The sequence below is a fragment of the Sardina pilchardus genome, chromosome 21 (genome assembly GCF_963854185.1).
Source record: "Sardina pilchardus chromosome 21, fSarPil1.1, whole genome shotgun sequence".
In the NCBI taxonomy this organism is placed as follows: Eukaryota; Metazoa; Chordata; class Actinopteri; order Clupeiformes; family Clupeidae; genus Sardina; species Sardina pilchardus.
This window is the reverse complement of record NC_085014.1, coordinates 28,194,873-28,209,592: the sequence shown is the minus strand read 5'-3', so window position 1 is coordinate 28,209,592 and position 14,720 is coordinate 28,194,873. Positions and strand designations below refer to the sequence as shown.

Below are 14,720 nucleotides of genomic sequence, written 5' to 3'. Positions count from 1 at the left end.
AGCCAAGGACAAATTATTAAGAAAAACCCTTTATTAAGGCTTGGGCATAGTAAAAATCGCCAACCGGTTTTGACCTCACCGGGTCTTCATCAGGGCGTGTATGGAGAGAATCACACTGGGTGACTAATTAGTCAGTTCAATGGTCACATGATCAATTAAGTACAAATACATTTTCAATTGGATAATTGTTAAACAATTCAGTGCACTTGAACAATGTAAAAATACATAGGCCTAGTATAGTACATAGAAATCCATTCAGAGCTCACTGTTTACATAGTAAGAAAGACATATACATACTCTTATGCAAATATGCAAATATACAGACCTTACATTCTAGGTAGTTCCCCACTATTTCAAAACCATTCATATTTTTACATTTTCTACAAAAAAGGTCTAAAATCGATCTCCTCATTAAGGCCAGGATAATGCAGTGCATCTAATCTATCAATCCAGTATGTTTCTCTTTGCAATAGCCTATTAAGGCGATCACCCCCCCTAGGGGGCAGTTGTACATGTTCCTGTGCCAATCCTTCCACTCGTAGTAGGCTAGCATCCTTGTTGTGAGTGCTATTGAAATGTCGTGTCATCGGGTAGTCAGGGTTATTCATTCTTATTGCATATTTGTGTTCTGCTACCCTAACCTTCAGGCGCCTTTTGGTACGTCCAATATAGAAACAAGCAAGGGTATAAACGATACACAACATAAAGGTGTTACAATTAATGAAATGTTTGCTTTTGTATTTCTCTTGTGTTTTAAGATCTATAAATTCCTTATGTTGTGTAATGTTTGCACAGTGATTACAGGAAGATTTTTAACACTTAAATGTACCCATGGTCTTTTTAGCCACTGATCTTTTGGTCTTGCAGGGAGATAACTATGTGTAAGTATCTCTTAAGCTAACTTTTATAGCAAAACATGGGCATATTCTGAAAGATGTCATTTAGCGAGGAATCGCTTCTTAGAATGTCCCAATTAGACTGTATGATCCGTTTGATCTGTTGGGCTTTTGTGCTTTATCTTGTGACAAAACAAATACCTGACTTTTTGTTCTTCTCTCTGTTTGATGGCTGCAGGAAACTGTGACGACTAGTTGATGCTGCCCTTACCTGAGCTGTGGATATCACTGTTCATTTATATGACCGGTCTTGGAACCTTTTAGACATTAAATTGTAAATTGTCAATTCTGTTTCCTGATCGCAAATTCTCCTCAGTCTATGAAATTGACCATACAGATTATTATCTTTAAGATGTTGTGGGTGAAAAAACTGATAATGTAATATTACGATCAGTAGGTTTTCTGAATAGTGTGTGTAACTTCTGATTGTCGCCTTTATATAGTCAAGTGTAAGAATCTGTTCTCTAGAATGTTCCAGTGACAGCCTAATGTTTTTATTAGTCTTGTTCAAGTAACCATTAAAGTCCATCAGATCTGCTTGACTGCCTTTGAATAGGAGAGAGATATCATCAATAAATCTGCAATACATTTTGATATTCTCTTTAAAATCATTTCTCTCCGAGTTATGCACATATTCAAATTCCCAAAGGCCTAGATAAAGATATGCATATTCTGGGGCAAAAGAGGCTTTGCATTGTCTATATATTACGTCTTGAAATAAGAACACATTGTTGTTTAACACCCAATCTGTTAATTCAACAATAAAATTAGAAGGGGGTGACATTCCATCTCTGTCTGACAAAAAGTAGTCAACTGCTCTTAAACCATCAACATGATCGATATTCGTATATAAAGATTCAACATCCATTGTAACCAAAAAGTCCCAAGTACTGTCATCAACATTGCTTATTTTATTCAATACATCAGTTGTGTCCTGGACTTCTGGACATAAGGTTTCAAATAATGGGCAATGAACTGGGAGGCTGGTTCTGTCAGACTTCCATGTGCTGCCACTATTGGCCTGCCTGGAGGGTTGTCCCTTGGTTCTTTATGGACTTTGGGCAGCATATAGAAGGTAGCCAGTCTGGGATGTTCACAAAGTAAAAAGTCATATTCTTTACTATTGATCCAACCATTGTCTCTAGCTTTAGTCAGTAGGCCATCTAACTCCTTCCTCATGACTGATGACGAATTGCTGGAGAGCTCAATGTAGGCTAATATTTAATTGCCGTTGGGCTTCTTTAATATATTTGTCATATTGCCACACTACTACTGCTCCGCCTTTATCAGCTCTTTTGATGATAATGTCTTTATTCTGTTGAAGTTCTTGTAAGGCTTTTCGTTCAGAACTTGTTAAATTGTTCTTGTATGCAGGTGGGCTAGGTGTTGCAAAGAGTCTTTGAATATCATAATCAACTTAGTAAACGCCAGCAGGCTAGGATTGGTGCTGAGAGGATAAAAGTTAGACTTAGGTTTAAACTTGGGGGTAGAGGGTTGGGTGCCTCCCCAGGCGCGTCTAGTATTCATAAAGTCCCTATTTATTTAATTATATAGCCTGGGCAAGTGGCAGGATCCAGAAACAAAGCCAAGGGAGTGCCGAGAAAATCGGCCGACGACTACGGACACATTTCAGGCAGGTCCCCTTGGCCCGATACAGGAGGCCGTCGGTGGGCGGGTGGCCGGGCTTGCCCCCCCGGTCCGCCGTGGATATTCTCTGCCTTTTATGGACGGTTTATAACTCTCAGTCATCAAGCCATATTAATTTTGAAAGTTGGACGTCAGTAATAACAGTCCATGTGAAACAATAATCCCTCAACAGGGCAGGCCACATAATGCAAGTGATAGGAATTAAACAAAACCTTAGGCAGAGCCTGAAAGCAATCCACTGACAAGAGAGAGTAAAGTGAAAATGTTTCAGATTTTTATTTATACTGTATATGTTTGTTCCACAACACATTGGTGTGTCTTAGATTAAAAGTGTTTCAAGGATATGTGAAGCTTTTATTTCCATTTTTACAGTTTTTTTATTTTTAGAGTTTTAAACAAACAAACAAGCATAACACGAATGATTCTGACACACAGAGAAAGAAGAGTAAATAGGTTAAACCCCATTTTTTTTATTTACAAAATGTCAAAGATGAATCAATCCTTACAAATAATTTCATCATCGTATTTTACAGTCAAGCATGACACTTATAGACCTTTGTTCTGTGTTTGTGTTCTGCTTTAAAGAAGTTTATTCATTTTCAGTTTCACAGTATACATCCAATAAGCAATAGGCTATACATGAACAAACAAACAATCACGCAAACAAACAAACAGAAAAGAAAGAAATACACACACAAAGGCTCAGCATATAATTCACATATGGAGGAAACAATAAAAAGAAAAGTTCAAACTGTACAACAGTATGTCTTTGACCTTTCAGGAAATCCTTTTAACAAAATGGCTGAGACATTTGAGTCATGGTAATTCAGATAAGGCTCCCAAACTTTATAAAATTGTTTTGATTTGGAGTGTTCTGCTGCTTTAAATAAAGAGAGCTGAAAAAGCCTTCACAGAGGCATAATTGGACAGTCGGGCAGGTTGTGTTACATTTGTCTTATGTTTGAAATAAATACAGCCAGTGTATGCAAAACACAGTAGTGCTTTATGTTGATTAAATGTGCATTAATTATTACTTGCTCACATCATGTTTGATAATTGTTTCACAATAAATGTCAAGTTGAGTTGACTACTGCCAACTTGTGCGTGATCACGCTATACGCTGTGTAGCACGTTTTGCGTCCTGCGTAATCGTTTAGTGGTTGCACTGGCCTTGGCCTACATACTCCAATAGAGGAAGACATGATATACTTACATATATAGCAACCACAGGGTTTTGAAGGGACATCTGACACAGGACAGTTTATATGCAAGTTGAAGAAATCTCTTTATGGTCTATATCAGTCCGGAAGGAACTGGTAGGCTACAAACTTTAAAATGTCCATTTGGAACAAAACAACTTTCAGAGAAATCCATCTGATCACTGTGTGTATAGAACGCAGATTGAACATGAGACAATCATAGTGATCATCTGGGTAGATGACTTGATCATTGCAGCCAGCAGAGCGATCAGCTCAACAGCTTTAAAGAAATATTGAAGTCCAAATTTACATTAAGGATCTATAGGGTAAATATATGATTTTGGGGGCATTCAGTTTGAGCAAAACAAGGGAGAAATTGAAATGAATCAGAAAAGTTCCATTATCATAATGCTTGAAAGGTTTGGAATGTCAAACTGTAAATCAAAAGCAACTCCAAGTGAGTTAAAAACATAGTGCAATAGAAATGAGGAAGAAAACAACTTGGAGATTGAGAACCCCAAAGAATACCGTGAAATTGTCGGGAGCCTGATCTACGCAATGACCTGCACCAGACCAGACATTAGCTGGATAGTCAGTAAATTGTCACAAACTCTAGCAAAGCCTAAAACCCACATAGGCTTAGCCTTTTAAATATAGGCCTAAGTGTTGGAAACCTTACAAATGCAAATTCAAATTGTAGGCCTATGCTACTTAAGTATTTTTAACCAAGTAGGCCTAGGCTTCAGTAGACCTACTTTCACTAAGTATTTTGAATATTTTTGTTTTTTTTACTTGTATCGGAGTAACATTTGACCAGTATAGGCCTATCTGTAGCCTACTTTAACTCCACTGAAGTTGAGTAGCTACTTCGCCCGCTTCTGGTCGTAACTTAAGTCAACATTTCCCAGACCAGAGAAGGTCTCCCTTATTAGACATTCTCTACCCAGACCCACTCTGATGGCCTGCGTGCTAACCAGGATGTTACAGCGGGTTTCTGACTGGAGCACTGTCCAAATGCTCTGCTAAATGGATGTGTTTTTGGGCTCCACACCAGTTTCTTTTACTGTCTATGCTCCACCCTCCGGAAACCCAACGTTACCGTGATTGGTCAACGGCTGATACACAGTTTAAAATACAGTTCTGCCGGCGGTGGTGGTCAGTCAAAGGATCTCGTTTTCAGAAGTAGTCTGTTCGACAGTGTAGTGGTTAGGAATAAGCTGTTTAAATAATTGTAGGTTAGTTGATGTAGGCTATCTTATGTATTCGGGATCACAAGGCTGCTAGAATAATGGCAACAGTTCAAAAAGATGATAGATTGACAAACTCTCAGGGGTTTCTCTGTGTTGGTTTTGCTGGGATTTTCAGCAAAACTGTAACTTCACCTTTGGAGGTGGTAAAAATAGTAAGTCAAGTAGGGACATTTCATAGCAAAAGAGGCTTTATTCACAGCTTTTTGCTAATCTATCAGAATGAAGGTCTACGTGCGTTTTGGAAGGGTAATATGGTTTCCTGTCTTCGACTGTTTCCTTACAGTGCAATTCATCTGGCAACTTACAAAAAGTGAGTATCATACTACATCAGACCATCCAAATGGTTTAACACAGATTGACAGTTAGTCAATGTGAGTGATAATATACCTCCAAGATACATGCTGTCTTCACGCTAACAAAACTAACGATGGCTAACGTTAGTTAGCTTGCGATAATTATAGACTGTTTGTCAACAATAGAACAATGTTCAACGTGTTGTTTTGCTAACTTAGCTAGCCATGGCTAGTTGGCTGACTATCTCGAGCTCCTGTAGGGAGTTGTATTCGTTCTTAGTTACACAGATGGACATGTTACGAGAAATTGGCTTCTTTTATTATGTACATGTATGTTACTATTTGGACGTAATATAGTCAATCGAGTGATATTAACGTTACCTTTAACGTTTTTGGGTGGGGAACATTACGGTGACGTTATCGTTACGAAAAAGGGGAAGATTGAAGTGTAGTTCGCCTGTAGCTGTAAGCTACCGTTTCAAACATCTATCAGATCTCTTTTATTGCGAAAAAGCTTTACATTTGCACTAAACTTTTTAGTGGCCCAATTTATCGGCAGGATTGGGATTTATTTCGTTCGTTAGCAAACTGTTCCGCACTCAAGTTTACCTTCCGCACTCAAGTTTACCTTCGTTCATGTGACGACGTAATCACGCTTTACTTTCTCGCCCAATCAGAATCCTCAGAGTGTCACCACATAATCTGGTGAGGCGAGCCTCCAATTTTTTTGTAGGCCTGACACATATTAACATTGCAACCTGAGAATGAGGCTCATAGATGTCGATTATATGGCGTGTCCGTTTTCACAACAGCTTCCACCTTCCACACTTACGGTCTCCTGTAAATGAACTCTCCTCCCATGTGTGTAAACTAAAATGGACAGAGGAATATTCCGAAACCTTTGAAATGTCACGTGGCTTGGCACATGTGTTTACAAATGAGCTCCCTGCCTCGTGAGTGTTCTGTACAGTATGTACCCGCACTGCAGTCTTGGAGTGTGCCCTTTGCCTGTCGCTACATAAACAAAATAATATCAAAACAGATCAACAACTTGCAACATTGGTTAACATATTAGTAGTTGGCCTAAAACAATTAGACTGTGACTGGATACAATTTCCCCAGTTTACAATCTGTTTCAGGGCTTTAATTGCAGTATTGTTTCCTGTGTGATGCAGAGAATGTACAGGAATGTCATAAAGCATTTTCTCTTGATCTATATTCTATAATGATACAGAATAGTATGGCTCATTTGAGCATTTTCCATTATAATATAATGGATAGTAAGAATTACATTTTGTTTTAACCATTTCATATGTTTGCAGGATTGTCCACCAGCATATGGATGGTTTGGGCCATATATCACAGTGGCAAGCCATAGTGGCTGGAGGCCTAGCAGGAATAACTGCTGCACTCACCACATACCCACTGGAAGTGGTAGAAACACGCCTCATTGCCCAGAACTGCAGGCAGTCCACTTACAGGGGTGTGCTGCGCACCATGTCTAACATTTACCACAGAGAGGGGCTCTTGGCTCTCTATAGGGGCTTCTCGCTCACTGTGATTGGTATGTTCCCATTTGTCTGAGAAAATACATAAGATGTAAGTATGTATCAGACACAATATTAACAATTTGCTACATTTGGTTTCTGTTGTGACAGGTGCCGTTCCATTCTCTATTGGCTGCTATGCAGTCTACATGAACCTGGATAAGTTGTGGCAGGAACCACACTTTCGCTTCTCTTCTCTGCAAAACTTCATCAATGGTTGCTTAGCAGCAGGAGTAGCCCAGACTCTGTCGTTCCCCTTTGAGACGGTGAAACGAAAAATGCAGGTGTGGGAACATTTGTCACTCTTGATTACATTCATTTAATTTCTGATGCGAAAATAAATCGTGTGGGTTTTTTAAATAATTTTTCACGAGTTAAAGGTATTTTGACAGTAATTAACTATAGATAAACTTGAAATTGTACAGTGTTTTCACTGTAATACAAGTGAGTAGAAACAAAATGAGATAATAAAGATATCTCTGTAATGATTATCACATGCTCACTGCATGGTTCTCCTTGCTCCATGGTGCAGTAAATATTTTGTCCATAAGGTGGCACAAGTTGTCAACAGTTGAACAACAATAACTCAAGTATGCAGCAGGTAGTTGTGGAGTTACAGAAAGGCTATGCAGGAATAAGAATCATTCCTTTGTTTATACTTTTTATGAGGGAAAATGTGATCAGACACAGAAGACTAATTAGGCCCAACGTTTTGGCTTTAGTAGAGGAGGAGTTTATTATTTGAATACTTTAACTGTGGACAAAGAACTAGAGGACATGTTCTATTATTAGGGACCACAAGGTGTTGGGCAGCTGAGAATGTAGACACTGTTCAGGGTCTGCCTGGCTATAGATAAGGTCTCCAAAGATAGGCTGGCAAATATCACACAACAAATTGAAACTGCCCCACAGTTATTGCTGATACTCTGATTGTATGGGCAAAGGTTCTGACTGCCTTTGTTCACCAAGCTGTATCAAAACAGCCTTTCAGTATGCAAAATGACTTTGAATGGAGGAGCAGAGTTGTGTAATCATTGGTGCAATTAGATCGAGAAGATCCAGAGCTTATCATGCTCTGCGAATCATGCAGCCATTATGTGGCAAACATGACTATAGAAACTGGCCCCACCCTGCAGGCACCACAGAGTGCTTTTAAAGCCAAAGCAAGGGAGCAGCTCTTGCCTGTCCTTAAACAAAAGCTGTGAGGAGACTGCCCATGGTTTTCTCGACAGTCTTCCCCTTTAAGAACCGGGAGGGCCTCGTGACTTGGTTGGTGTGTGTTGGGTGGGGGATGGACAGAAGCAAAGTTTCCTGTCACGCTTGTGAATGGATTGACATTGCAGAGGGTACAAGTGGAGGGTAAACTTTAACACTGGTAGTTTAAACATGGTAGTTTTTCCATGTCTTTGCTAAGAAGCAATTATGGCAAAGAGAATTGAATGAGAGAGCCACATTGCTCTACACATGACTCATGTGATAATACTTGTCTGTAATTGGTTAAGTATGAGTCAGTGCACTGCGTTCAATTTGTGCCACTACTGACTTGTTACATCCCACAACAGAATTAAGAGCATATTTATTTTCTGAGTCTTGGCCATCTCCCATCACAATGACTGCAAAGCAATGGGACACTATTCCAAGGGAGAATGTGAATAGGATGTTGAATCTTGATTGAATTTTCACTGACCGCTCACATTAAAAAAAAGACTTACAGTAACTGATCATGTCTTAAAACGTCTTTTTCAGGCTCAGAGTTCTCACCTGCCACATTATGGTGGGGTTGATGTCCACTTCAATGGGATGTTGGATTGTTTCAGGCAGGTCATCAAAACCAAGGGCATTCTAACCTTGTGGAGTGGTCTTACAGCCAACATGGTGAAGGTAGGATGTGTCCTAAATTATGTTTGTGTCATTGTTTTTGTGTGTGTTTGGACTAATGTGTTTTGTGAATTGATTTGAGTCGCATGGGAACATCTAAGGACAAATACACATTTCTTATTAAAACGTTAAATATATCATTTGGGTGTGTTTCTGTTGACTGTTCATGATAGAATGATAGATAACTGTAACTATAAGGATATTAGCATTGTTATCATTGTAGTTTATGTGTGGGTGTTGTCATTCATATTAGCTGGAGCAAGAATGTTTTTACTGCTGTTGCTTTAGTTATCACTCTTGGTGTGAATGGCCCTTTACTTATTTACTTTTTTTTTTTTTAAAGAAGTTGTACTTCTCATGACAGGCAGGGTAAAGGAGCAGCACTTTCCTTTATACATTTATAGTTGCAACTAGATGCAGCCTGCATGTCTCTAAATGTTGAATTTGTTTTTTGTACGTGAAGTAAGTCTAGTAGATCATAACATGGTTTTTGCTTTTCCGTCACAGATTGTTCCCTATTTTGGCCTACTCTTTACCTGCTTTGAGATGTGCAAACAGGTTTGCCTGTATCGCAATGGTTACATTGTGTCCCCCCTGAGTTACAAGCTAAAACCTGGGGTGGACCAGAGTTTGGGCCCTTACGAATTGCAGGAGGTCAAACGTTACCTCAGAAACAGAAAGTTTCAGCCACAGAACTCTTCAATGGGAAACCGTTGGTGAGGTGAAGTCTGAAACTTTAAGGACAAGTTTGCTGCTCAGTCATTATCCATAGACTGTCCTGATTTTTAAAATGCAGAATATTCTTGAATTCTGATGTTTTTTAATGACATCGTTGTTCTTGGGTTGGTTTTACTGCCTAGCACTGCGAATGTTTTTGGTGTATCACCAGCAATATGTCTAGATACCACAGATCTTGTAATTTCTATGTTGTATGTACTATTTTCAAGATGAAATGTTGGCAGTCAAAGATTTGCACAGGCCGAAATAATGTATTAATACCTCGAAATGCTTTTAATGTATGTGTGAAAATGTACACATAATGTTAATGTACACATGAAAATGTTATCAGATTAGTCCAGCTACAACAGTGGCCATGTGGCTGGGGAAAAAAGAATACAGTTTTTAAAGGACATTTTAGAGGACACCATTCAGGAAATGTGAATGACTATTTTGGATTGATCCATTATGGGTTGGGTCAGTGCTTCTCTTTTAAATATTCTAAATGTGTTTCGCCTCCATTACTGAAGGTGCCTTGCCACTTATGTATTACTTATTTTCTTATCACATCATGGTATTTTCATTACCAATATATTGTAGATCGATTTGAGTACAGACTACTCAGATGTTGCTATCAGCACAGTGTATTAGATCTAGCTCTGGTATGACGTAAATCTGTGTATCCACACCAGATCAGGGTAGGTCCATTACACTGCTGTTAGCTGAGTAAAAGTTAGATCCTACCACAAAACAAACCAATATACAGAAATGACATTGTGCCTTCATGTTGCACTCCATTATGAGACTGATGGCATTTACTGTATGTGGCTATTTAATAATTTAAAATGTGTGCAATGCAAGACCTTTTTTAATAGGCTGAATCATTGATCATAATGCCTCACATAATAGTTATCACCCACTCTAACTTATTTGTAAAAATGTGTCTAGATAATTTCATCTGCATTCATTGTAGCAGTATTACTGACTGTGAATATATAATGAAGAGATTAAAATGGGTTTTAAAGTTATTTGTCTTTGTCCTCTGTATTTTTCTGGTTCAGCCTGATGAATATAAAACCTTCTCACACAAACTTTGCCACACTAAAGACATGTCAGTCACAGACACTATTTCTTTTCCATTTGTCAGTTATACCTTGCATTGTTTTTATGGGTTAAATGTGACATTGCACATAATATGCATATTTACTCTAACTGGATCTCTGCTTTTAAGTTGCATTCCTACCTGTTTCTGTCAATACAAGCCTTTTGTCACATATCTTTGTCACAACCTTAATGCAGTGACAAGTCAAGGGCACACTCGCTTTGACCTTCCTGGTCATCTATGGCCGCTGCCTTGCTCTCGTGAAAAAGTCTCAGGTGAAAAATCCCCCGTCCCTTTGAGACCATCTGATTTACCCTCCTGGACTATCATTCACTAATATTATGACGTTACGTTCTATTTGTTTTTAATATCATAGGAACTAGATAAACAATTTGTTTTAAAAACAAAGCGCATTATTCGCGTCTTGTGACGGAGAAAAGGGTATGCTAACAGCAAATCCCTATCAGTAATATCATATGCCTTGTACGATTGAGTGGTTGCTGAGATACTAAAACATCTGAGGATAAAGTTGTGATAAATCTCGTAAAGATTTTTCCCCTCCTTTCCCCTCTTTTATCCCCCACCCACATCCGATAAACAACCAATAGATGCTCGAGCCTGAGATCGCGTTTTGTCTCGCGAACTCAGCACTTTTTAAATCAGTACAGAAACTTGTTCATCGGCCATTTCGACTGAGCCGGCAGACCAGCCCAGAGTCGAGGCGAAGGAACATTGCCCTGTGTCGAGGTTAATCTGAAATCGCCCGAAAATGAGTAACGACACCATGCTGATGTCCTTCGCCAAGGACTTCTTGGCTGGAGGTATTGCTGCTGCCATCTCCAAAACAGCTGTTGCTCCCATTGAGAGAGTGAAGCTGCTTCTTCAGGTAAGCCGGTAACATGAGAATATTGAGTTTGTTAGCTAACTAACGTTAGCCAACGTGAAGTTGTGCTAGTGGGTGGTTTGATTCAAATGGTATTCTATTGCTTCCATACTCTAATCTGTTGGCAAATGCAAGGTCACTCAGTGAAGCATTTGGGTGGTTGAATTACATTGTGGCTTTCATATGACTTAGTCCTATCTCTCGATTTGTCATTCAAGCGGGTAGAGGTGATGACTTTGAGGCATGTCGTTTACGGTCGTCTCTGCGTTAGCCATCATAGCTAAAGCTAGTGGGCTAACAAAGTCCGTCATTACGTAACGGGCGGTAGCTCGCTAATGAATGACGAACTTACCTATTGCAGTTAGCACATAGTACTGCTAGTTGATGTCAACTGACGTGAATGGAAGTGTTCTTTCACGTTTTGATAATTGTCTATTCCGCATAGTTCGAAACCATGAAGTGCACAATTAACGTTAATGTTGTGTTTTTATTTAAGACATTCGTTTGCCGTAGAGTGGGAGGGGTTGGTTTGCCAGCAGATTCAGTTTAAACTCTACTTTCAGCTAAAATCTATGTGGCAGCTATGACCTCAGTTAACAGCGGGCATTCAGGTACATTAACATTAGATTATTTTGGGGTAGTTAACGTTTACATGTCAGGAGTGTAAAAGGCAACCAAGCTGAAACTGTTCAATTAAGCTTAAGACGAGTTGCTAAAGTTGACTGGAACGTCGTGTTTCGTGGTTGATCCTAAGCCAGACGTGTATAGAATATAGTAATGTAGTCTCTGCTGTGAAATAATTGTACATGGGTGCTGTAAACTACTTAAATTCGACCTGTTTCTTTCCAATGAGCTTTGCGTTATGTTCACAATATCGGAAGTCAAGCGAACTAGCGAACAAATGGCCAAGGTCGTGGGAAGGGGGAGGCCTCAGTGTGAAAAGGCCTAGGAAGCTAACTCTAGCTGGTTAGCTAGCGCAGATATGGAACTAATTGTTCTTGACGAAAGGAATGTGGAAGTTAATGTTAATGTTTGGTCATTTGAAGTCTGGGTGTAAGGTTTAACATGTGACGCCCTATTAACATACTCTGTCTTGCATTTTTATCGTTTAACTTTGAAGATGTAATCTAATCTCATTGTCTTGGTAGAAGGATGCTGCTAATGTTAGCTTGCATTTGGCTAATGGTAACAGTTAACGTTAGCCAGCCTACGCGAACATTTAGTCCTCTAATCACTGGCTAACATGGCATATTACAATTTGTTGTCGAGTATGTCCCATGTTCCTTGCCGTTTTAGTTCAAATAGCTTACTGACCCGGTTAGACCGCGACGCCCTTGTGTGCTTGTGGAGGGTTGACCTCCATCTTGAGATTGCAGGTTAAGTTGTGGAACTTCTGATAGCTTGGCTAGCTAATGGTTAGCCAGCCAACTAACAGTGTGCCTATATTAATTGACGGTAGAAGATCAGAAAAAAATATACTATGGCTGCATTAGGTAACAGGAGTCTCTAAATTGTTCCTCGTCTTGTACATACATGTTTGAGTTCAGGTATGCCTTCTCTTGACTCTTTGACTTTTGGTTTGTAGGTGCAACATGCAAGCAAACAGATCACCGCGGACATGCAGTACAAGGGAATCGTGGACTGCATAACCCGTATCCCCAAGGAACAGGGCTTCCTGTCCTTCTGGAGAGGTAACCTTGCCAACGTCATCAGATACTTCCCCACTCAGGCCCTCAACTTTGCCTTCAAGGACAAGTACAAGAAGATCTTCCTTGATGGTGTTGACAAGCGCACCCAGTTCTGGAGATACTTTGCCGGTAACCTGGCTTCTGGTGGTGCTGCTGGAGCCACTTCCCTGTGCTTCGTCTATCCCCTCGACTTTGCCAGAACCCGTCTTGCCGCTGATGTTGGTAAGGCCGGAGCTACAAGAGAGTTCAATGGCTTGGCCGACTGCTTGGCGAAGGTCTTCAGGTCAGATGGCCTGAAGGGTCTGTACCAGGGCTTCGGGGTCTCTGTTCAGGGCATTATCATCTACAGAGCAGCCTACTTCGGCATTTACGACACCGCTAAGGGTAAGTTTTCCCTTTCTTCCTTCAAAAAATTCTTTCTTAATAATTATTTTACATTTAAATTTGAAATCTCTTTATTATCTCCGCAGGTATGCTGCCCGATCCCAAGAACACTCACATTGTGGTCAGTTGGGCAATTGCTCAGACTGTAACCGCTGTTGCTGGTCTTACATCCTATCCCTTCGACACCGTTCGTCGTCGTATGATGATGCAGTCTGGACGCAAAGGAGGTACTTGACTTAAATTCTCTTGGCATTGGCATAATTTGTGCTGTGGGAGGTATATGAACTCATCATGCTTTTTTCCCATTGCAGCTGATATCATGTACACTGGCACAATGGACTGCTGGAGGAAGATTGCACGTGATGAGGGCGGCAAGGCCTTCTTCAAGGGAGCTTGGTCCAATGTTCTGCGAGGCATGGGCGGTGCCTTCGTACTGGTCTTGTATGATGAGCTGAAGAAAGTCCTCTAAACCCTTTTCTATGTCCACCATAAATGTTGTGAGGTGTCTGTAACATATCTTGTACATTTGGAAGGACTGTCAAATTCCGCCTTATTTATAGGGACCAACTAGTATGTTTACTAGTTGTACTGGGGGAATTGGTTTTTCTCTGTCATTTTGGCCCCTTTTTTCTTTTCTGTTTGGTTCCCCATTCACATTGTCATTCCCAGGATTAAGCAACCACGCCGGGTACTCCAACCTTGTCATCCAGCCGGTCTGTTTTTAGTCATCACTTTAATAAAGACAACCTACTGAACCTACTTAAGTCTTGCCCTTGATTTGTGTTTTGGCTAGACTTTAATGTGGTTTGTGGCACAACTGATCTTTAAAAGGATGAGTTTAGAAAGTGTAGTGCTTGACCGTTGTGACATTACTGCACAAGCGGGTGTCACTTCCTGAAGTGAAACTCCAAACCTTGGTTGCCCTCCAAAAATTGTAGTTGGTGTTCAGCCAAAGGCAGCTGTGAAGGCTTCGACCAGGCAGGGTGTAATCCATCCAGGTCGTTGGACAAGTGTTAAATGTTGTCATCTAAATGAATGGATGCGGTAGTTTATTTAAATGTACTGTTTCCTTTTGCAGTTGTCTAGCCACGCATTACAGATTGTGTTTTCTACCAGGTTGTAGTAGTATCATGTGATGAGACTGGGATTAGCTATGGCGTGAAGTGGATTAACGCCATCGTCTAAATATACATTTTATCTCTATCAAGCCTCTTTCTGCCTTCAGCTTGGCTGTAG

At 40.1% G+C, this 14,720-nt stretch overlaps 2 protein-coding genes across 2 annotated transcripts; both read left to right on the top strand.

Moving 5' to 3' along the window:
• The first annotated feature begins 4,893 nt into the window (after positions 1-4,893).
• slc25a43 (solute carrier family 25 member 43) lies at positions 4,894-10,455 on the top strand. The gene is made up of 5 exons (XM_062524761.1): positions 4,894-5,302; positions 6,608-6,849; positions 6,944-7,116; positions 8,579-8,713; positions 9,218-10,455. Exons 1-5 carry the CDS (start codon positions 5,031-5,033, stop codon positions 9,428-9,430), a joined length of 1,035 nt encoding a protein of 344 aa, XP_062380745.1. The 5' UTR covers positions 4,894-5,030; the 3' UTR covers positions 9,431-10,455.
• Positions 10,456-11,209: 754 nt separating this feature from the next.
• On the top strand, positions 11,210-14,243 carry slc25a5 (solute carrier family 25 member 5). Its single transcript, XM_062523983.1, has 4 exons — positions 11,210-11,415; positions 12,998-13,484; positions 13,571-13,711; positions 13,796-14,243. The coding sequence occupies exons 1-4, from the start codon at positions 11,299-11,301 to the stop codon at positions 13,951-13,953; spliced, it is 903 nt and encodes a 300-aa protein (XP_062379967.1). The 5' UTR covers positions 11,210-11,298; the 3' UTR covers positions 13,954-14,243.
• The last annotated feature ends 477 nt before the right edge of the window (positions 14,244-14,720 follow it).